At 37.9% G+C, this 25,043-nt stretch overlaps 1 protein-coding gene across 1 annotated transcript in view; it reads left to right on the top strand.

Moving 5' to 3' along the window:
- DCDC1 (doublecortin domain containing 1) overlaps positions 1 to 25,043 on the top strand; it is a 383,276-nt gene that overhangs the window by 192,548 nt on the left and 165,685 nt on the right. Inside the window, exons 10-15 of the mRNA XM_053673152.1 lie at positions 1,037 to 1,138; positions 4,869 to 5,032; positions 8,020 to 8,145; positions 12,555 to 12,660; positions 19,312 to 19,446; positions 20,838 to 20,956. Of these exons, the coding sequence (XP_053529127.1) occupies positions 1,037 to 1,138; positions 4,869 to 5,032; positions 8,020 to 8,145; positions 12,555 to 12,660; positions 19,312 to 19,446; positions 20,838 to 20,956 (752 nt within the window). The remainder of the gene's footprint in view (positions 1 to 1,036; positions 1,139 to 4,868; positions 5,033 to 8,019; positions 8,146 to 12,554; positions 12,661 to 19,311; positions 19,447 to 20,837; positions 20,957 to 25,043) is intronic.

The following is a 25,043-nucleotide window of genomic DNA, read 5'->3' as shown; positions in this document are numbered from 1 at the left end:
TTTTAATTCCCTTCCCGTCCTTTTTTTTCTTCTTCTGTCTACCGCCTGAGGAAGTGCTATTGAAGCATAGCATTTCCCAAACCAAGTTAGGACTAATTAAATAACTCCCAAAGTATCTCAGAAGTAAACAGATACCTTTCTTTCTTTGTAATAAGGTACAGTCCCAAATTATCTGAAATAGAGCTAGCAATAAATAAAATGGCTACCTAGATATGACAGTTGTATCCGAAAGGGAAGAAAAGAACTTCGGAGAAAAATACAGAAATAAAAAGCAAAGATTTAAATTGTTCATCAGGCCTCTTGGCCCGCTGCCTCTCTTGCCTGGTGGATGGCGCACCCACCTGGGTCCTGCCTGCGGTCGGAGGGTGGTGCTGCCTCCGGGGAGGCCCTCCTTCAAGACTGGTCTGTTTGCACACTTTCAGACACAACCTTTCCTAGCACCTTTCTCTTCAGTGACGGTTGCATAATGCAGGGTTATGAATTTCGTCTCTGTTCTCAACAACTTGTTGCCTATGTGCACTAAAAATGGGCGACTTTCATCGTACTGTTATGCAATAAATCTGTCAGGTCGAATTTCCTTTTCATGAGTCAAAAGGTAAGCTGAGCACTGACATCTTAAATATAAATCAGGCATTCCTCATGTATTATGCATCTTTATGTTTTTCAAAAAGGATGAAATGAGCTAGTTAGTCAGTCTCTAGCTGACCTTTCCCTGAGTCCTTCCACACGTAAGCATCCAGGGTAGCTGGTGATTCCTCCTGTAATGTCCACATTTCCTTCTATTTTAAGTTGTAGGGGGTGCTAGTCAGTTTCAAGTCACTTCACCCAGAAAGGGAACAAGGGACTTTATACTGTTCTAGTCCTGTTGGTTTTTACTGCCCATCACTTGCATGTGTTCACACAGGAGGCCCTTACTTTGTACAGCTCCCGTGTGCAGCCAGGACAGTTGGTGTATATGCATGTATGTATGACCATATGTCTGTATGTGTGTGGGTACATATGTTTATTTTAACACTTGGATGCACTTATTTTTCAGATATTTGAAAGTGGTAAAGACACTGGCGAGATCTCTGTTTTCATCAGTGAAAAAGACCTGGGGTCTAATAACCCAAACCAAACTGGCGATATGATGGAAAAAGTGAGTTTACCTACCGTTTCTTTATAACTCTAAGTGTCTTCCAAGTTACTTGTAGTTAATTTAGATATTTACTGGGTTGGCCAAAAAGTTTATTTAGTTTTTTTCCCCCATAAAATAAAAGACACATTTTTCATTTTCACTAATAACTTTATTGATTTGGATATTTTTAGTATGTTGGCTATGTCCTGAGGGGTATAACATTAATTGTTCTTAATTAATTTCTTGATTCAAATGCCATCAACTTCAGTTGGCCTACCTGACTATGGAGCATTGTCCAGTGAGAAATCTCTAGTGCAAAACTTCACAAACCACTTTTGACACGTTTGATCAGTCCCAGCTCCTTCTCCATACACCATACACTGCGCATATCCTTTTTTTTTGCATTTCAGTTGTGTTTTTACCTTTCTTGAAGTAATAAAGCATAATATGCCGGAAGTGTTATGTATTTTCTTCCATCTTCAATATTAACATGGCGACACAAAAATTCACCAATTTTGATTTTTTTAAATGCATGCTGTTATGAGAGCTGTCACAATACAATCTAACAAAATTGTTTTGAATGACGTTGGAGACAACTAAGCACTACTAGTGCAACTGTACAAAAAAAAACCCCAGTGAACTTTTTGGCCAACTTCATGCATCTTTAAAGGTTATTTGGAAAAGAGCCATCGTTTTGCTGATCTGTAAAGACTGATAGTTTCAAGTTTGCCTTCTGAATTCCTTAGGCTCTCAGGTTCAGAATAGTATTGAGTCCAGGCCTCTTGCTTAGCCATCTTCACCTTCATTACACTTGTGTTTGGAAATCTGTCTACACTGGACTCTAGGATCACCTTCTTGTTTGTACTTTGAAAAGAAATGACATGATATTCAGTGGAGGGTATGTTCTGGGTCCAGGGTGTTTCCAAGCCCTAGGCCCTGAGCGGCTAACATGCAGCCTCAGTCTTCTCGTCTGCTCCCTGTGAGCAAGTTCAGATGGTTTTTCTTAGGCATGCTTACCTTTGCCTATTTTCTGGACAATTGGGATGTTTCTTAGGCAGAATCAACATGGTCAGGGTCTTTATTTTGGATCTTTGTCTTGCATAAAAAGACACTGAATACCCCTGTTGCTTACAAATTGGGGTTATGTGCCCCAGCGCACACCAGTGTTTTGGGCTCTGTCGCTTGGCTTTTGTTTAGAAATTTGCTCCTTTCTCCCCCCTTTTTAGTACATTGCCCTCAGTCTTCACGCTCCCTGGTAGTATCTAGGTAAAGACTACCTGGCCTTTACAGTGAGTCACAAAAGTTGCCTAGAATTAGAAGACTCTTATCTGATCATTCATTGGGCCCAGAAGAGATGGGAAATCCTACCTTGGTTCATGAGAGAGAGAAGGATCGAGAGCCTTGGCTGGTTTCTTTTTGCCATGACATCCCTCACTGTGTAAAACACCACAATACAAAAGTCTTTCTAGAATTATCTACTTGTCTCCTCTCATTTTTACATTAGGAGATTTTACTGTTTGGTTGATATTAAAATTGAAGATGACATTTATATCATTTTATACAGGAAGATGTTACTCTGTAGAAAGTTTTTGTGTTGGCTTATGGCTCGCTGAAATAGACTGTGCTGTGCTTCTACATGCGAGTTAATCTGGGGTGGGGGACTTGAATTAGGAGCATTGTGAAGCTTTTGTTTGGGTGATCCCTGGTGACACCCAGGGGTGTCTGTTCCCTTGATACACACACGACTCAATCACTAGCTTAAAATGTTTCATACTCTTCTCAGGTCCCTGAACAAATCCTTATCCAATAAAGTCCTGGTGATGATAGCTTTACAGATAAATGGGTGAAGATTAGCCCAATTTTTGGTCACCCTATCCCAGCCCTAACCAATGACCTAGAGATGAAAGGCACCGAGGCCCTTACCTCCTGGAGGCTGTCAAATGCTCACGTTCGAACACCTGAAACGCAGTCTGTCATCAAGCCCAGAAGGTAGAGATTGCAGTTCAACTCCTGTGAGAGTGAATTCGGTTCAGTGGTCAGGTATTCTCATCCCTTCCCTGACACACACTTTTAGCCTTTGAGTACATATTTCTCTCTGGGATTGGGTCTTAAATCTTTTATAACTTTCCCTTTTACAAAAAAGGGAATGCCTGCAAAGCAAAATCACCGTGATTTTAAAATGATCAGCATTCCATGTTTTTCTAAAATAATAGCAAAATGACCCAAAAATTAGCTCAGTAGCTGAGACCACACAGAAACAAATGTAGGATTTTCTGAATATGATATACAGATTTTCAAAATATGTTTGCAGTTTCAATAAAAAGTGCAGATCTTTACTATTCTAATACCTTTGCTTATTATACTCCTAAAGAAAATAGTGAGTATTATTTTTAATTCACAAACCTTGGCTCTACTGGATGAGAGGTATTAGCTTTAATGTAATGAAAAATTCGTTATCATTCCCAGCTTTTCTGATGCTCAAGGCTAAAAATCTGGTCAACATAGGGCTTTTGAAAACAATGTAGAACTGATAAAGTTGGAGCTGCAATTATTTACCTCTAATTAGGACCAGTCTAATTCTTAGATGATCTACAAATATAGTTCCTCGTCAAAGAAAATATTTTACTCGGTCAAGAGTTAGAGCCAGTAAGGAAGGAAACTGGCAGGTATGACAAGATTGTAACTTTCTCTTCTTTCCTCCGAGCCGTGGTATTTAGCCACTTCTCAATATACCCAACTGGAAATTATTGGAGGGAGCAGAAAAAGAAGCACCTGACCAGCCACTAGGCAAGGGAAGGCTGTGACTGCACCTCCCTGCTGAGACTGCAGAGTAACAGGAAATCGGGAGACACGGGGACTGACAAGGGAGAGAAGAAAAGGGGGCCTGTGACAGAAGGGGCAGGTGGGGACAGAGCAGGACAGAGCAGAGGCCTACACACTCAAACAAGGACGGCTGAAAATAACGAAAAAGCCTTTTAAAACTCCACGTGCAACACAGGACAGTTGGGTTTACTTTCATTTGAAATATGCCTTCAATTAGAACTAAATTCAGAGGGTAAATTCAGAGTAAATACCTGAGGGTAAGATAGAAGCAAACACTGACAATGCTAGTATTTAAAATACTGAAAGACAGCATTTCCCACTTCACACTTCAATTATGTCTTATTCACAACGTGAAAACCTCTCTTACTGAAGCAGCGCGCAAGTGTTTGCGGGGCCCTTAATGAAAACGCACTCGGGAAGAGTTCTTCTAAGTGAACCAACCTCGACTGAAAGTCTTACTTATTTTTGCGGTGCTGTAAGTGGTGAATTGTTCTACCATGGTTTATCTCGGGTTAGTTGGGGACGGAGAGATGGCCGATTGTAAAACTTGAACATGCCCTGGAAGGACCCTAAGAAAATGTGTAGCTCCGACAGGAAAAGCATAACTCTTATCAAAGAGGCCCGTCACTGTGTGTAGAAGCCAAACGCTCTTCGCCTGTGAAGCTGTCACATCTGCTTTCAGGCCCCGTGCCAAGGGGTCAGAGCTCAATCACGAGTCTGTGGCACCCCCTGCTGGTTAAAAGCCCATGCTCATTTCGTTACTTTACCCGAGCTAAACACTGCCGTCATTTCACACTTCTTTTAACATTGTACGTGAATTTAATTACCATTTGTTTGGACTTCACTTGTTTCCGTGTAGAAACAGTTTATTACAGGTGTTTGCAATTTTATGTTATTTCTTCCTATTCGTTATTCCCCCCTCCACCAGTTACTTCTCAAGATTCATCAGAGGCTTCAAGGATCTTCCCTCAACCCAGCAGGCCTCAGTTTTTCTTCAGCCCGGCTTTTCAATGAGCAAGGCCAAGAAATTAAGAATCCACTCTTGCTGAAGAATGAGCAAAAAATTTGGGTCTCTTTTGGTAAAGCATACAGGTAGGAGGGAGGTGTTTATCTCTGTCTGCCCTCAGGTTTTCCTGGGGCAAACTAATTTAAAGGGAGAGCGGAAAAGCCAAGTAGCACCCTTTATGAAAATTATGAAAATTTCGAATTCCAGTAAAATATCAGGGCGTTGTGTGTATGTGTGTGTGTGTGTGTGTGTGATGCAGAATTGTTTGTAGAATATGACATCTCTCTCTCTCTCTCTCTGACTTTTCTGTCTTAATGCCTTGTCATAGTTCTTGAAGTCTGCCTGTCAGCACAGCAAGTGGGATTTGTTCATGTCTGAGTAGGCACCTTAATGACAGCAGATGGAAACGCTGCAGGGGTCCGAGCCCATCACACTGGCTTTGTCGCACACTGCCCTGACCTGCTTCCACGCCTCTATTTTTTGTCCCTTTTTAAAGAAGAAATGGATGGTAATTGAAAAGGATTTTAAGCAAGATTTATGAAGCTGCAGACAACATGATTCCCCACTATCTCTCTATGTTTTCACAAATAAAGTCTTAACCTTTTAAGTGCCAATGACAGGACAGCCAAAGATAAATTGGTAAAGCTTGTAAGCGCTATCCAATCAATGTTATATTCCTCAGAAGTGCTTTTTATTTTATCCCATAATAATTACTGGCTATTGCTGAGCATTGTGTAAATTTTTGTAGATTGGTAAATTTCTGCATAAAATTATTTGTGTTTCTGAGAAAAGAAAAAAGGCTGCAACAGTCCACAGGCACTGGGTTATGTGTGAAACATCTCGGAAATTTATGCCTATTTTGACAGCACACATCCAGATGAACTCCGAAACTACTCGTCAGAAAACCTAAACATACTTTTCTGTCTACTCTTAATTTTTCAGCTCTTTACTCTTCCATAGGGCGGAATATAAAACGTAGGGGAAAATAGTTTTGCTTATAGCATATAATTGATCATAATTATAATGAAACTAGCCTAAACAGAACTAGGACCTGATTGGATTTGCTATATATTCTAATAGTCAAAATTTCAAGTATGGAAATAAGTCTACTCAGAAATCTGTGAAGGTCTGGGAAAAAGTTGGTAGGATTAGTTGTGAGTAACATACTACAAAATTCTATTTCATCTGTCTCAGTCGAGTAATATTAAAATACTTAATAATTTCCTAAGATGTGTAAGTTATAGAATTAAAAATATCTGAACAGAATGGTATTTTTCCCCAAAGGCAGATTCCAGAATATAATTTAATTGCACTGTGAGAGTTGTTTCTGCATAATGAAAACAGCAGTGAATTTTATTATAAGGGCTTTAATAAAATATGTGTCTAATAATTTTTTCTTAAATATCATTGTGAGAGTGAAAGCAATGACTGACTAATTTTGATGTTTGTAATGTTTGCTATAACACTGTATTTTAATAAGATCAAATACTCATTTGGGGTTAACAGGGTCCTATTTGTGGAATAACTAATAAGATGCTAAGTATCTGAAATATTCCAAAGTCAACTGAGAATTGTAGATGGAGGAATACATAATGTGTGTATTTGTTTGTACATTACTGTCATTTTAACAGGATAATGTATTCTTTTTCTGATTTTGAATCTAATATGAAGCACTAGAAAGCTATTAAACCACCTGCTGCCATTGGAATTTTTAAGATATATGTCTAAAAAGTTACTTCCATCCAGGTTAATTGTTAAAATATACTGAGAAAATGTGCGGTGTGCACTCAGTAAGTGGCACGCATTTTCAGGGAGGAATTCTAACGTGTCCAATAGGTGCGGACACGGGGGTCAGGTCCCTCACTCACAAAAGATGATATTGCCAGTATCCACCTCTGTTTTGAGTCTTTCAGTTATTTCTCTTCCAATGTTTTATTTTGAAAAATAACCAGTCTGTAGAAAACGTGAAAGAATAGTACAAATAGCTGTATATCTTTCACCTAGGTTCAACAATTTAAAGAGTCTGCGACATTTATTTTACCTCTCTTTTGTCTTCCTTCCCTCTCTTTTGAATAGTTAGAAATAAATTTGAGATAATCATTAAAGTTTTACTCTTAAATGCTTCACATCACGTAACTGAAGAGTAGGATATTCTTCTCAATCGCCACATCATAATATGGAACACAGTCGACAATAATGTAATATCATCTAATATATGTTATACTCAAACTGCCCAAAATATGTTTTACAGCTTTTTTTAATCTAGTATCCAGATAAGCTTTATATGTTGCATTTAATTATTTTCTGTAGTTCTCTTCAATCTAGAATATTCCCCAACCTTTTATTTTGTCTTTCATGAAATTGATTTTTTTTGAAGAGTTCAGCACTTTTCTTGTAGAATGTCCCATAGCGTGGATTTGGCTGAGTGTTTTCTCATGCTTAGATTCAGTTTAAATATTTTTGATAGTAGTATACAGGTGATGTGGTTAAGTCATATAATTAGAAGGTTACATAGTAAGTTTTTGTCACCAATTTAGAAAAGAATGGCTCATATTTGACATAGTGGACATTCTTATTTAGTATCTGTTTTCCATTTGAGTTTAATTCTAAGATAACTAAATTAACCCAAAACAATGTACTCAACAGTATGTAATATAAAAAAAATCAAGTTAGTATAACATTTAGTGAGCCCACAAAAAATGATTGTTTTTTTTTAGTCAGATATTAAGGTTTCACTTAATTATCAGATCCAAAGATTATTACTGGTGTATTACATTGTAGCTATACATTGATGAACATCATTAGCTATACATGATATAGTTATTAGAAATGAACATTATACAAAAAATTGGTTGTTTTTCTCCATGAAATACTTTGCATTTTATTATTGAAATTATTTTAAAATATATCATGTGTTGTAACTATCCTTGGCATATTATAAATCAGCAAAATAAAGTAAAATGTGCATTTTAGGTTTTGGGATTTTACTAAACCCTGATTGTTTATTATTTATTTGTGCTCAAAATTCAATGTTTGCATAATTTTGTAGATAGCTTTTTTTTTTATTTTCCAGATCTCCACTAAACGCTGTTTTGAGTTTGACCTTTGACCAGGTGGCTGCATTTGCCAGAGATGGCGTCATGATTGCATATAAAACCGTCTTGGATCCTAATGCTGTTCTGCTACCTGGATGTGACAAGTAGGTGAACATGTGCTTGGTTAAAGTAGTCTGAGTCACCTGAATGCAGATGTCCCAGAGAGGCTGAAACACTACAAGACATTCTTGGAATCTTCTTACATAAGCAATGATTTACTTTATTGCCTTACTTTATGATACAATGAGCTAGTGCTTAAAATTCTTACCATTGACTTTCCTTGAGTTTTAAAAATCATATGGGACAATGAATAGATTAAAGTTTCTGCTTTGCAGAGCTAATAATTTTATTTGAAATGTAAAAACTGGTTTTAGTAGGTGTTTCTAGATAGTTTTGTATGGAACCATTAAAATGTTGAATAGTGTGTTTCTTCATATGAGTGCTCATATTTAAGGGTCTCATTCCGTGATGAAAAGTAAAAGCATTGTGCTGGAGCTTTGCTGGGTAGTGAGAAGAGCAGTGGTTGGGGGGGGGGGTCTGGGCATCTTGCCCCGTATCTGCTCATGGCTGTCCATGAACAGATGGGTGGCAGTCTCTTCTCTGCAGATAATAAAACCCAGCATTTGCAGAGTGGTGATCATAGTCCAGGCACAGTTCTAAACGAATTGGGTAAGAACCTATTTAATCCTCAAAACAATTATTTTAATTACATCATTACCTGTTATTTCATTATTGGTCCATTTTATAGCGACAGAGACCGAGGCACAGAGGGGCAAAGAAATTTGCCTGGTCACACAACTGGCACGTGGTGGAGCCAGTATTTAACCCCGACTTCCTTTCCTAAGAACTGAGGGTTCAACCACTATCCTGTCTAACCACTATCCTGTTCTGTGACAATGAAATATACTTTGTGACAGTTGAGAACTTGAAATATGACTAATGTGACTGAGGAGCTGAATATTGAATTTTGTCTCAATTAAATGAATTTTATGTTGGCTATGTGATCTATCTACGAAGTCCTATCTAGCTTTAATATTTTTAAATTTAACACATTGCAACTTTTCTTAAGATATAGGTAAAAAGACTGAAGTAGAGGGCAGGTCCTGAAAACCAAAGGCAGTCTGATGAGGTCGCTCGGTCTAGTGTCAGCCTAGGGCTAAGCACGCCCACAGAGACAGAGTCGTCGGGATTCCTCCGCGGTGGTTTAAACCACACCTCTGTCAGCCGGCGACTGGTCTGTCACTTTTCAGGCAAGATTTGAATCTGCTTGGTCCTGTTCTCTTTTTCTTTATAGATAGAAAATAACTCATCAGCATCCTTTTATTATAGGCATTTCCATTTATGAGATTTATTTCATGTACAGTAGTCTTTCTCCAAGTTGTTAAATATGCCTAAACCCTTTCCCTTCTATTTTTAGCTAGGAGTTTAATTTTGAATTCATTTATTCCTTCTTAATTTTACTTCCTAGGTTTAGTAACTATTGTTTTACTGAGCAGATTCACATTAGAGCTAGCTCTGTAAGAACAACAACGTGAAACTGCCCATACTGAACACAAACTAGTTTGAAGATACTTTACTTACTACTGGATTCCTTTGGAATTTTCTTTCTGCACTCCAAAGAGACCATTTGATATCATACTCTTACTTATATTTCTCAGAGTATTATAAAAATACTATTATCATCCCCAGAACTGTTTTCTATTGAATAGCAGTATGCTTTGTGGTGTGTCTTAATGTATCAGTGTTGAGCCAAATAATTTTCTTCAGGATAGAGAGGGATTGGCTCACTTTTAAATTTAGTGACTTGGCTGAATTAAGAATGACACCCAACATCTATAGTTTGTGGTTTGTCTATGTGTCCCCTAGACTGTGGTGCCTCATATATGTGTGTGTGTATTCATATATATATATATATATATATATATATATATATACACATATATATACATATATATAATTTATATATTTATATATGTGTGTATATATATAAATTGGTTATGCTATTACAGTTGTCCCAATTTTCCCCCTTTGCCCTCCTCTACCCAATAATCCCCTTCCCTCTGGCAATCCCCCACCTTAGTTCATGTCCATGGGTCATGCACGTAAGTTCTTTGGCTGTTCCATTTCCTATACTGTTCTTAACCCTCCCTTTCCTGCCTCTTCTGTACCTATCAATTTGTACGTCTTCATCCCTGCAGCTTTTGCTCCATTCTCCTTCTTCCCACTCCCAATTAGTAACCATCCAAAGGAGCCCAATATCTATGGTCTTGTTTCTGTTCTACTTGTTTGCTTTTTAGATTCAATTGTTTATAGTTGTAAATTTATTACCATTTTAATGTTCAGAGTTTTGATCTTATTCTTTTTCTGAGATAAATCCCCTTAACGTTTCATGTAGTAATGGCTTATTGATGATGAACTCCTTTAGCTTTGCCTTATCTGGAAAGGACTTTATCTGCCCTTCCATTCTAAATGATAGCTTTGCTGGATGGAGTAATGTAGGTTGTAGGCTCTTGCTTTTGATTGCTTTGAATAGTTCTTGCCATTCCCTCCTAGCCTGGGAAGTTTCTTTTGAAAAATCAAGTGACAGTTATGGGAACTCTTTTGTAGGTAACTAACTGCTTTTCCCTTACTGCCTTTAAGATTCTCTCTTTATCTTTAACCTTTGGCATTTTAATTATGATGTGTCAATGTGGGCCTGTTTGCATATACCTTGTTTGGGACTTTCTGTGCTTCCAGGACTTGTATGTCTTATTTCTTTTACCAGATTAGGAAAGTTTTCTTTCATTATTTTTTTCAAATAAGTTTTTATTTTCTTTCTCTTTCTCTTCTCATTCTTGCAGCCATATGGTTCAAATATTGGTATGTTTGAAGTTGTCCTGGAGGCTCCTTACCTTATACTTGTTTATTGGATTTTTCCCCTCTTCTTGCTGTTCAGATTGAATTTTTTTCTGCCTTGTGTTCCAAATCATTGATTTGATTCTCAGCTTCATCTACTCCCCTGTAGATTCCCTGTAAATTTTTCTTTATTTCACTTAGTATAACTTTTATTTCTGTGTGGGTCTTTTTTATGATGTTCAGGTACCCAATGAGTTCCTTGAGCATCCTAATAACCATTGTTTTTAACTCTGCATCTGATAGATTGCTTATTTCCACTTTGCTTAGTTCTTTTTCTGGAGTTTTGTTCTGTTCTTTCATTTGGGCCATATTTCTTTGTCTTCTTATTTTGGCAGCCTCTCTGTGTTTGTTTCTATGTACTAGGTAGAGATGCTTTTATTTCCTGTGTTAGTAGTGTAGTATAATGTAGAAAAGTACAGCCATAAGTAGGATCAGGCAGAGCCTCAGGTAATTGCCAGGTGGGGCAATCCTGGTGACCCAGGTTGATAGAATCTCCAATAGGGTGTTGCTGTTCTGTGGCTGTGTTTGGGGAGGACTCAGAAAGTGGACAGTGGTGCTGCCTGGCCTCTGGAGTTTTGTCTGGGAGGAAACTGTGCCCTGGTACTCACTCTGGTGCTAGACATTTCAGTTTCTTGCCCTATGGCACTGGTGCCCTTCAAGCTGCTGCCCTGGTGTTGCAGTCTAGAGGGAGTGAGTTTGCGTAAGTCCTAAGAAGGGCCCTTTAAGAAGATACACCTGAGAATCCCACAGTTTCTTCCACTGCCCCAAACCCCACTGGTTTTTATGGCCAGGAGTTATCTTTCTGGATAAGACAGGGACTTTATAGCTGGGACTTATCTTTCTGGATAAGACACTGGAACCCCAGACTGGGTGGTCTGGGGTGGTGCTGGGATCCCTTGCTCAGGAGATATCCCTCCCAATTTTTACCCACTACACATGGGTGTGGGACCATCTGATATTCCATATTGCTGTCTCCAAGTCTCCATCCCTTCTACCCATCTGAATGCATGTGATGTCTTTGATTCATGGTTGTTGGACCTCTGTACTCAATTTTCTGATGATTCTGGGTGATATTTGTAGTTTAGTTATAATTTTTACTGTGGTTGTATGAGTAGGTGAGCTGTGTTTACCTGTACCTCCATCTTGACCAGAAGTCCTTTGTGTTTCCTCTTAAGACATTCTTAAAAATACCAAACTAAAATGCTTAACACAACTATTATTGTATATTGCATAAGTAAACATTACTTATGTTTACTTACTACATACATAATCCATTGTATTTAGACTATGCATTTAACAGTGAGAGTGTCTTCAACTATGAGTGATTCTGTAAGAATAAAAATCATTTATTGCTTCTTTGTTCTGTTAACAATTAATTAGGTATGGAATTCCCCAATGTTATAAATAATTGCAACATAAAAAATTAGACCCTTTCTTTCCCACTTATAGATACCAAAGCACTTTAAAATTTTTTTGTTGAAAAAAAATTATGAACTATACACTGACTTTTCTCTCACTAGTAGAATATAAAATGCATAAATTATTATGCTAGTAGGTTAAAGAGTATTATAATTACATTTTTTCTAGCAAAAATAATTACATGTTTTACTTTTCTTAGTTGGGAAGTTTGTGAGGGATTTCCAGTGAATTTTAATGCCAGCAGTCAACAGATACCTGATCAATTTGAAACGGTGGACTTGAAGAACCATTTCCTACAAAACAAGGTGAGAATTACATGTTGTAATTAATGTGGGTGTTTCGTGTATTGGGCTCTCGGTCAATACATGGTACTGAGTAGATATTTGTAAAAGTTTTTGGAAACTGAATTAGTTTACAAATGTTGGGGTGATATTATTGGGATTGACTGTGGGAGTGGGGGAGTGGATAGGGCAGGGGAGAGCAGTGGGGGGAAATTGGGACAGCTGTAATAGAACAACAATCAAAGTACTTCGGTTATAAATATATAGCATTTCTACTTGAAAAAATTCTACCTGAATTTTGTCATTCAAGTATGATTTTTTAGCATATTTTCTTTACAACTACTGTATTGATAACAATTTTGAGTTATTTAAGGAAGTCTCTAAGATGGATCTATCTCTATACTTTAGGATCTGATTGTTTGCTCTGTGGGTCAGTGCATCTAAGGAACATGAGTTCCTCAGAAAACCCAGTTATGACAAGCCCATGCAGAAGGCCTATTTATTAATTTATACTTAGGTATCTTGCCAATGGAGAATTCTCCACCTGAGCTATGAAAGGCACTTTAAACATGTCTGCAAAAAAGGAATAATTGTTTTTTCTCCTCTGGGAAACTGTAGAGTTGTTCATTTCAGGTGCATCAGCTTTAGTTTTTGATCTCATGAAATCAAAACCAAAGCCACCCAGAGAGGTAGGGATGCCAAAGAACACAGGGCTTCCTGTTAACTGGTCCAGGCCCTTTATTTCCAAGAGACAGTGTAAGAAACACATTGTCCTGAACTATTTTTTTTACCTTGTTGCCCATTCAGTCTGTTATGTCAAAATTTATACTCAAAATATTAGTTGTTTCAAGGTGCATACATATCTAAATAGTATAATTATTTTTACTATTTACATTTATTATTTATAATAGTATAATATCTAAATAGTATAATTTAAAAGTTTGTATACTGCTGTATTTTTAGAAGAAGAAATCAGTTTTGAATTAAATTTCAGTCCATCCAAAATAATAGTATAAGAAAACAAAGATTTGATAACCTAGCACATAAAGGAAAGGCCTATTTTGAGCAAATTTAGAAAATAAATGTATGTTGAATGGTGTATCAATAACTAATGACTTTATATTTTATATTCATCTGACATTCAGATTTATTTGCCATAGTTCTCATCCTCCTGACGTGCCTTTGTAGGTTTTCATTGTAACATTATTTTCCTGCTCAAAAAACTTGTATGCCTGGCTGTTGCCTCCTGGCATTGCATGTCCTCACCTGGCCTTCACTCATGCCCATGGTTCTCCTTCCCCCACGCCCAGTCCGCCTTTTCTGTCTTCTCTTCTTGATCTTCTTGATCTGTCCTGTACACTACAGTCAGAGCTAATAAACTGTGACCCAGTATGTGCTTTTCACTGGGACACTTGTGCCATGGCATGTGTTGTCCTTTCCCTAGGAGGTGCCCCCACCATTACCATTTGTTTGCCTTAAGGCTTTATTCAACTTCCTCTTCTTCCATGACACCCTCTCAGACCCTCCAGAGAGGATCGTATTCTCAGAACTCCTTTACATCCTTTGAAAATGGTTGTCAGAGTTTGTCTTTTGCTCTAGGCATTTATTTGCTTTTGTGCCTGTCTCCGCCTCTAAACTGAGAAGTGTCCTGACAGACCTTGTCCTCTGGAGTGCTGGCACAGAGTCTTCAGTGCGGGGCAAGTGCACAACGCATTTTTGACAAATGATTTTTAAAGTTTAGCCGTAGCCTAACTTACAAGGCTTTCTGTTGTCCAACATGTTGTATGTTGGCCAAGGCAGAGCGTTCATTTGTGGTTTTCTGAAAGCACTGCATGATTCCTGCTATTAGGCCCACGTGGGTCCCTCTGCCTGGAATTCGACCCTTCTTTCTTTGCCACCACCCCCAGCCTTCTCTTTCACCCTCCTGCCATATCCTAGTACAAAGTCTGGCATATAGTTGGCATTCATTAGATGCTTGTTGAAACCCTGCCCATCTTTCTAGCCTTATCTGATTTGTGTCTGCTTCATAAAATTTTTCTCTGCCCCACCCCCAAACCAATAGGCTGTTTCTGGCCTTTGTACCCTCCAATGTATCTATTCTGTACCATTTATAAGGCCATTGAAGTTGATGCTGTTACTCTTACAGCATTTTTTTTGCATGATCCAGTCAATTGGTGCTCAAGTTTAGGCCTATTTGAGGTCACATTGGGGTAAAAAGGGAAGAGCGGTAGGTTCCACTAACAATGTTGAGATCAGATCATAAAAGGTCTTAATGCAGTGATAGGGATTCTGGGTATTGTTCTGTAGAAAACAAGGAGACCTTGGAAATATCATGCAGAGGCAAGATCTGATTTGATCTTGCATTAGGAGGACAACTCAGGAGGTCCTTGTTTTATCCTTTCTGCCAGACAAGAAATCCCTTCAGGGCAAGGGGCATTCTGATCATCTTTTTCTCTGCTGAAATATCTACAGGCTCAGGTCTAGCTAAATGGAATTGAATGCTCTAGTTAATTAACTCATTCAACAGAAACCAGCTCAAACCTGGGGGGAAAGGGTATTAAAGAGTTATTACAGGAAAAGGACCCACAGGGGTTTTCTCTCTTTAATTTTAAGCCAAAGTAGGACTTTAAAAGAAAATTGTATTTTCTTATTCTGAAAAATGATAGAATAATTATGTGGATAGAATAATCCACAGTAATTGCATCACTATTAATTGGTTCTAGTGATTCAGTAAAACTGAGAAAACACTCATCTTAAATAAAAGTTTGTACACTGTTGTATTTTTGGAAGAAGAAATTGGCTCTGAATAAAACTTCAGTCCAACCAAAATAGTAGCGTATAGGGCATTTTGTGGTAGAATCTTGATGCTCACTGAGTGAAGAAGACACACTAAGAGGATTACAACAGGGGAGGAGGGGAGGGAGGCAAAAGCCGATATTCTTGGTGGGTGTGTTTTGAAATTGGCTTGAGGTAGAAATATCAGTGCCCAACCCCTTACTGTTTGTTCAGATCTCTTATTGACAAGTAAAACCTTTCCTACAGAGAAAAATTTGGAACATGTAATCCCTGTTAGTGTGGGAGACAGCTATAACCCTCACAATTACGACCTGTTGCTCTTTTTTCCATTTCAAAAAAAGATTTGGAATCTACTACAATGGCCAACTTGGCAAATGCATCTTTCAACAGTTCTCTATTGTTACTTAAATTGGTGGAATTTTTAGATAGTCCCAGTTTAAGGGCAATAAAATTGTATGTTTCCACGCAATGGATGAGATTTAAACTTCATGGTAGTTCATATAAAAGAAAAAAGTCATGAGAAGAACAGCCTGAGGGGCAACTGGTTACGGGAAAGTATAGTAGAAAAATGGACTCTCTGGTGTTTGGCAGGTTTCTATTTTGCCAGAACAAAAAGGAAACTTATTTTGATTGTAGCCTTTTAGTATGATCAGATTTCATCAGAACATTACAGACAAATTTCAGGGCACGAGGGCATATTTGTTACAAGTTACCTTGTAAATTCAGCAGTCTCAGATGGTAGCAGAATGTTATTCTGTATGTCAGAGGAGGCTGGGAAAAGGCGAACAATTCTCTGCTGTCCTATTTCTTTGGAGAGCAAGTCACTGAGGAAGAGTATTTTCTACAAATAACTTACATTGTGGAAAATGAAAAAATTTAATTTACATTTTGAACTGATTGCCATTAGAAGAGGACACAGGACTTTAAATGAAATCCCAAGCTCTTTCAGGTTTCTGAACTATAGAAGCTATTTAAGAGTTGCTAACCTTGATTTTGAAGTTGCCTTATTTGGTTGCATAATTATGTGCTCATTGATATTTTCTGCTTTTAAACTTTCTCATTTTTTTTGTCCTTAGAAGAGGGGTGGATTGATGGGCTCTAGATCAGAGATCAAAATCAAAGAGTGAAAGTCAGAGGTAGGAGAAAAGGGATTTTAGAATATTTCTTATAGTTGTGATTTAATTTATCTATCAAGTTATTTAATTTGGCTCTAAATTCTCTAAAAAAAGTATAAATTGTATAACATTTTCTGTAGTAAACAACTTGTTTAGAATGAAGGTTGTGATTGATACATGAGCTTGTTTATTCAAGAAAAATTTTATTCTGTATTTTGAGAAAAGACAGTGGTTCCCTTATTGTTTTGAATTTGCACAGGAATATGAAAGGCTACTCCCATTTCATTAGTGACTTGGAAAGGGAAAATTCAACAAGGAGTTTTACCTGACGCATCAGGTGTATGCATCATTTTTATCCGCACAGTTTATTCGGACAAGCAGTGTCATGGTGGTCATGAAAGGGAGCTATGTACAGGGTCTGGCCAAACAACTCCCCCTTTTATTGCAAAATCTTTTAGTACAAAACCATAAGCATGTAATTCTGTAATACAACAATATCACACCGAAGCCCACCATACGACAAATTAGGTGAAATGCTCAAATTAAAATTATGAACTATTCACCCATATTATTCCCCTACCAACCACACTCAGGCAGGCGTGACTTCTGCCCCACCCTGTATATATAAGGTATTCAAAAAGAATGAAAGAGAATTTCCTGATTTGATACTCTACTGCACTTAACAATGATTTTCTAATCATACGTAAGAGGGCATGTATGTAGAAAACTGTCAACGTAAATGTTTTATATGCACACCCAAACATGCACGCACACGTGCACAGGCACACTGCCACACACATACAGAACATACAATGTTGCAGTTTGTCAGAACACTTTTGTTTTCCTGAATTCCAATTTTCACAGTTTTTAAAAATTTTCCAACCTTTTAAAATGTTTAGTCTAAAGCTAAACTATCAGACTAAAATTTCAAAGAAAAAGGCAAAGTCACAAAGAGAAATTTAACGACCATTGTTAGTTTTAAGAGTATCAGAACCTCAGTCTTAGCCAGATTTCTTTCCCTATAATATGAAGTGAAGCTGGGGAGTGGCCCCGGCTGTGTCTGGTCTGTGCAGAATCACTTGGGAACTGTCCAGCGAAATCTCTCCCAGAGAACAGCATGGTGTTAATACTGGGTGCCAGCCCAAGACAGACACAAAGGACCCCTTCGCTCTTCCCCAGTAAGCCAACTGTTAAAAGATTAGACCGTGTTGCGGAGATAACAAGAATGTAGGCGCTGGCAGCAGGTGCTGCACAAAGAAGCAGTTGGCAGTGTGTTTCTCCTGTCTGACTCGTTCCAGTCAAAACAATCTTCTTCCCAGTTGCAGAGGCGAGTTGGGAGCATGATGGCAACTCGAAGTTAGGGGGTTGGGTTAGAGTGTTACTTTAAATGCTGAGTCCTGTGGCAGATGGATTCGTAGAATGTGATTTACGGTTGTTCAGGAGCTGTGGGGGATTCCCCTCCAGAATCCAGCCGCAACTGGCTAACTGGGGAAAACGCAGTCAAAGAGCTGTAAGTCAAATCTGCCCATGTGGTGGGGTTGCTGCGTTCTTAAAATTTTAGTTTTACATACAGAGGTCACATGAAGTGTTCCTGTTTTGAGAAGTAGCTATCTCCCATTATGGAATAATTACCACATATATTAGTTGTACCCTTTTGTTATTGCCTGGTCAGACTTTTAAAATATTATCCTTTATTTTTGTATTTAAAAAATTATTTTCTACCCAACAAATATCCAGTGCCAGCACTATTTTAGAATGGACTTTTCAGTATTAGAAAGTAATTTAAATTGTTATTGAAGCCACATCATCTGTTGGGTTTAAAGCAGAAACTGTTGTGGCCCCATAATCCTATACAGTAATTATCGGTACTTACAAACTTACTCAGAGAAAGCGATCACATAAGTTAGGAGATAAAGTATTAAACCTGAAGTAACAGAATCCCTACAGGCAATGTGAATGCCTGTTCATTCGACAACCAGGTCTAAGTGAAAAATGGTAGAAGGCACATAGTACCTTTGACATAGACAATCTGGTAACAAACAAGGTGTAGTGTCTCCCAGGAGGTTCCCCCCCGGCATTTGCACAACGATCACTGAAGTGTCAACTCACATCCCTTTATTCTTAGGAGGCAGTGTGGACTCCCGGCCGTTCTCCTTGCCTTTGATGTTTCCATCCTGTGATCCATTATATCTACCCTTCCCACATCAACAGCACTAAAATTTGCTATAATCCAGCCTCTCCTGCCTGACTTCCTTCAGGATACTGCAGTTTTTGTTGCTGCAGCAGAAATGAACCTACCATTCTTTGGAGACCTAGAGTCCTGTTCAATTATATGGAGATTAACGTCAAGTTGTGTGTGTGTGTCTGTATTGTTGCCTCTACTGCCGTTTCTTTAGGGCAGGAAAAATACAGGGTAGGGCAAACGCAGGTTCACAGTTGTGAGTACACAAAACACAGAGTTTATTCTTGTGTTCTTATTTATTAATTAGTGTATTATTTTATGTTCAAACAACTGTAAACCTGCTTCTACCCCACCCTATATTTCATATCTCGTATCACACAGTCAAGGGTCATGCATATCAGAATCAATGCTCAACAGCTATTAATCGAATTGAATCAAATGGAACTGAGCACTACTGTTTCAAAAGATCCCTTCTCAATCAAAAACATAGTGTTCGACGATAACTTATTTTGGGTAAGTGTATTGAGAAAAGTTGACTTTCAGACTATACTCTAAAAACGCACACTTGTTCTCGTGGTGCAGGTGGACCCCAATATTGTCCTCCATGCCTCGGTTTCTGTTGGAAAGTGGGGTTCCTCAAGTAGCGAAGAGAGCAGCAGACGTCAGGCGGTGCCGTCAACACTGTGGCCTGCAGCCAGCGTGTGGCTGATCACGAAGGTACCCAAGAACGTCTGCTCTTCCTGAGGGACTCCCATGCTCACGGACCGGCTCACCGTGTGCTCCGGGACCCTTCCCGCATGCACAAGCATGCAGTGATAAATCGTTGGTCGTTACAAATGCTACTTATCTGCACTTGGTTTGTCTAGTGCAGAGCAGTTCTGTGGATCCCCATGGGAGCGGTCCATTCACTTTTGGATGTGCTGAGTAGTTCATACTCCAGAGTACCCTTAGACCCAGCGTGGAGCCTATGTAGAGTCCACAGACTCGCTGTTTTCATGGGATTTTTCTGAATGTCATTTGCTTCCACTCTCCGTCTTCTCTGTTGTGCTTCATGGAGCCTGGTGGATTAGCACCATCTGATGATAGCACGTGGCTGTTGTAAGGACAGCTTTAGAAGAAATCCCTGAGGATAAAATGTGAACCATGTCTAACACTTTTGTAACTGCATGTGGGCACTCTTTAATTTTTTACTTTTGGATATGATTTAAATTGAGAACATATAATTGCCCTCTCCTCCCCTCTTACTATTGAAATGTGTTTGCATTTGCCACCAAATATATATGCCTGGAAGGAGATGGTGCAGCTTGTGTCTCTCCTGCCTGTGTCTCCCTCCGTCTCCTTACTACGGACTATGTTTGCTTCTTCGTAATACTTCCGTGGGCACAGAGCAATGCAGGCAGGATGGTTGCTGTTAGTTTGTGGTGAGGAACAGGAGGTCGAAACTGATTTCTCAGATGAATATTTAAATTTCCCTTAATTATTATTTTTAGGTTCTTGAGAGAGTTGAAAACAAACATATAGAGTAATTAAGGCATAAAGATACTAAGAAACATTATTCATTTTATGTTATAAGCCAGAATGAAGTTAGATATTTCTTAAATCTGCTTTCAACCTGGAGACTCTAACTGCTAGCCCTTTTAAAGTTATATTTTGTTTCTGATTTAATAATAATACCCATGGTACTTAGTCCCAGAGTAAAACTTCAGATCGGTACAAAGGTTTTGTTTCAGTCTTTTCAGTTCACTGCACTTTTTTTCTGTGCATATATATTTCTTGTAAGCTCTGTAGTTACAGCTATAACAAGTGACATGTCATGGACCCCAAATTGCTGCACTGTGAAATATGCACAGAGAAAAAGGACAAATGAAGATATCAAGGTCTGTTGTATTTGGCGCTGAACTATGAAATGCCACCTTGTTGGACAGGGCGGATCACTGATTCTGAGCACGGCTCGCTGGCTGCTAAGTTGCGGGTAGTGTTTCACTTTCAGCAACTGTTAATATCCAGGGTTATCCAGGCATAATGACCTCACTATTTGTGACACATTGTTGAATTTTCTGGTTCTTTTAACTTATTTAGACCTTTCTCCCCTCTCTATTCATTGGAAGACTGGGATGATCCTGAGCCGAGCAATAACGCAGGGCTGCCTAGCTATTGGTCATCCGATCAGAATCAAGGCCACGGAGGGAACCTCGCTAGAAGGATATAAATTAATCCTGCAGAAAAGGTAATGCTTCTAAGTTATTTAACTCAAAACAGTACATGTGAATTTCAAGATTTCTGAGCCGCCAAATCATGACGCCTCCTGGCTTAGAAGGAATATTCATTAGGTGTTTAAATTTGTGTCCATGATATCAACATTAGCTTTTCTAATCTAAAATAAGATGAAAATGCATCCCACTCAGTTTGATAGTGTTTCTTAGATATTTAAAAAATGAAATGTTGGCCTTACTGTGCACCTGTGTGGTAGACAGGCTGCTGCTTTACTCTGTAATTATGGGAACTGACTTCCTTCTATTTATTCTGATTGTGAATTAAAAATGTAGTGTTCTGTGTATATTCTTAACCTTTTCTTCATCTTCTAAATGTAAAATATTGAATGATGAAAGAGAAACCAAGGAGGCAAACTATTGCTGCTTTCTGACTTGGGATTATAAAATTGAAAAATATAGCTAGGAAGAAAAAAATTGACTTATATTCAACAGTTTGGAAATAGTTTCCTAGTGCTTTTGTTTTTCTTATTCATTTATCTTCTGACTTTACCTGGGTTGACAAAAATAAATTCTGTTGTATTTCAGGACTTTGAAAGCTATTATCCAACTACTTCTGGATGGGTAGGCAGTTAGTTTGTGCTTAAGAGTTGAAACCAGAACGAGGGCATTTAAACACCAGAGAAACTAGCCCAGTGCTAATGCAGAAGGGAAATTTTCTCTAATATGCAATACAGGTTGTCCAGCAAGTATTAGGATATCACATAATAACTAGGAATGTGATCTACAGAGTCAGATTCACATGCATACATTCTGGCTATTCCTCTCACTCTAACAGAAATTAATTTCTGAGCCTGACACTATTCTAATTTGTTTATGTTATATTTTCACATTTAATCCTCACAACAACCCGATGCATTATTGTTATCTTTGCAGTTGAGGAGCTTGCACCATAGGGAAGTCATCATTTGCTCAAGGTCATGCCTACTAAGTGGTTGGGCAGGAATGCAAACCCAAGCAGTCAGGCACTATAACTTGCTCTTAGCAACAACACTACACTGCCTGTATGTCAAAGTCTAGTCCCACAATTGCCTGACAAGTATAGTAGCAGATATCTCAGTGGATGAGTGGGGTACCTTAATCAAGAAACACAAGCAGAAGGGAGAGGGAGGCCTTAGCTTCGCGGCACATAAACTAGCCAGTGCTAGTAGCATCCTAAACACACAGTTCCCAAGGAAGGATAAACAAAGCCAAGACAAGCCCCCGTTTGGTGTGGTGCTATATGTGGAGTGGGCGACAAGGTTCCCAGACAGAATCTGTGCTGTAAATGGGAGACATGTCAAGATTCAACTTGTGATGATAGTGACAAGGGCAAACCTTGGAACATGGAGCCACAGATGCTTCAGCTCACTTAGTCTGTGGTTATAACAAGGAGAAAAGTCAAGCAATTGATACTGACCTAGAAATAATATAGATATAGAATTCACAAATGGGATATTAAAACAGTTGTTATAACTGTATTTCATGTATTTAAGAAGCCAGAGAAAAGATTAAATGTATTAAGTAGAAACATGGAAGATATAAAAGTCTCAAATTTGTAGAGATGAAAATGGCAATGTAGGAAATAAAAAATAGATGATTAATGGCAGATTATACATTGTAGAAGAAAATATTAATGAACTTGAATGAAAACAATAGAAACTATTTACAATGAAAGCCAGGGAGAAAAAAATTTGAAAAAAAAAAGAACAGAGTATCAGTGATATGTGAGAAACTTTATGTGGTGTAATCTCTGAATAATTAAGGTCTCTGAGAGGAAGAAGCAGGAAACAGAAAAATATTGGAAGAACTGCTATCTGAAGTATTTCCAATTTTGTGAGAACTATAACCTATAGATCCATGAAGTCCAACAAATTCTAAGCACAACAAACATGAATAAATGAAATCAAGCAATATCTTACTAAAATTGCCTACAAGTTGTGATGAAGAGAAAAATCTTAAATGCTTATAAAGAGAAAAGACTTTATATACAGGAGGAACAAAGTTGAGACACACAGATATCTTGTTGGCAATTATGCAAGTGAGAAGACAGTGGAAGAACATCTTTGAAATATTTTTAAAAACCTGTCCTTCCCAATATTTCAGATGCTCACAAATTTTTTAAAAAGTTATTACCACCATACCTGAACCATAAACAATATTAAAAGAAGTCCTTCAAGTAGAAGAAAAATTATATCGGATGGAAATGAAAAGCACTGGGAATAGCAACTACATAGGTGGTATAAAGACCTTGATTCTTATTATTTCTCTTAAAAATATAATATATTATTTAAACTGAAAAATAATATAGAGATAATATATTCACATGGACATGTGAATTGAAATACATGAAGGCAAAATGTACAAATGCTATTTAGAGAGAAATGGAAGAAAGATACTGTATATGGAATGACATCAGCTGAAGGTAGACTGTCAAGTTAAAGATGTGTATGATAGGCCCTTAAGCATCGACTAATATAACATAACAAAGAGTTATGGTAACAAATCAAAAATGTCGATGAAGTGAAATCATAAAAATATTTAATCCAAAAGAAGACAGATAAAGAAGGAAAGGGGAAACACACCGAATAGGACAAAGAAAAAATAAAGAACAAGATGGTAGAGTTCAACCAACTGTACCAAGAATTACATTAAATGTAAGTGATCTAAACACCCCATTTAAAAGTGAGATGTCAGACCCTGGCCAGTGTGGATCAGTTGGTTGGAGCATTGCCTTGGAAACTGAGAGGTCATGGGTTTGATTCCAGGCCAGAGCATATGTCCCTGTCACAGGTTTGGTCGTAGTTGGGGTGTGTATGAGAGGCAGTCGACTGATGTTTTCCTCTCACATGGATGTTTCTCTCCTTCCCGCTCTCTGTCCTTTCCCCTCTGATAAGCATGTCCTCAGGTGAGGATAAAAAGAGTCAGATGCCAGATTAGATAAAAAAAGCAAGATCCATCTATATGCTAATTTATAAAAAACCCACTTTAAATATGAGGACACAAATAGGTTAAAAGTAAATGCATGGAAGTCATTTATACAATGACAATACCAATACAAAAAACGCTTGAATGGCTGAATTATTATCAGACAAAGTAGATTTTGGTTTTACCACCAGGGATGAAGAAGATCATTTCATAATGATTAAGGGGTTAGCCTGTTGGAAGACATAAAAATCCTGTACCTTTGTTCACTTCATAAGACAACTTCAAAATACATAAAGAGACAGCTGGCAGAACTGCAAGAAGGAAGAGAAAAATCTACAGCTGTAGTCAGCAAAACAATATTGTTTCAATAATCAATAGAGCAAGTAGTAATAAGTGTGTAAAAGTATAAAAGATTAGAATAACAGAGTTAACTAATTGATATTTATAGCTTAATGCACCCAACAACAGCAGAAGACATGTTCATTTCAAGTACACAGCATGTTAAACTACTACTATATTCTGCTTATAAAACAGGTCTCAATATAGTTAACAGAATTCATATAAAATATGTTCTCTGATGATAATGGAGTTACACTAGAAATCAATAGCATGAAGCTTTCGGGGAAAACCCCACATACTTGGACACGGAGTAATACATTTGTAACCCATAGATCAAAGAACACATCAAAATAGAAATTAACAAGTATTTTGAGTGGATGAAAGTGAATGTAAGATGCAGCTAAAGAAGTTCTCAGAGGGAAATTTATGTAAGTACCTGCGTAAGAAAATAAAAAAGATATCAAATCAAGGACCTCAGGTTCCATTTTAAGGAACTAGAATAAGAAAAGCAAATCAAGCTCAAAATGAAGGGAGAAAAGGGAATAATAAAAGCTAGAAGGGAAATCAATGAAATAGAAATCAGGAAATTAGAGAAACCCACTGAAACCAAAAGCTGTTTTTTTATTAAGAAAGATTAAGAAATACTTAAGAAACCTCTAGCCACATGGTCCAGGAAGTAAAGACAAAGGACACAAATTACTAGTATTAGAAAGGAGAGGGGTGCTATCACACAGGTACGAAAGGGATAGTCACTGCATATTTGGAACAAGTATGTGCCGGTGAATTTGTCAGCGTAGA

The sequence above is a fragment of the Artibeus jamaicensis genome, unplaced genomic scaffold, assembly GCF_021234435.1.
Source record: "Artibeus jamaicensis isolate MK-2021 breed Jamaican fruit bat unplaced genomic scaffold, CSHL_Jam_final contig_797, whole genome shotgun sequence".
NCBI classification, from domain to species: domain Eukaryota; kingdom Metazoa; phylum Chordata; class Mammalia; order Chiroptera; family Phyllostomidae; genus Artibeus; species Artibeus jamaicensis.
This window is presented reverse-complemented; position numbering and strand designations above follow the sequence as displayed.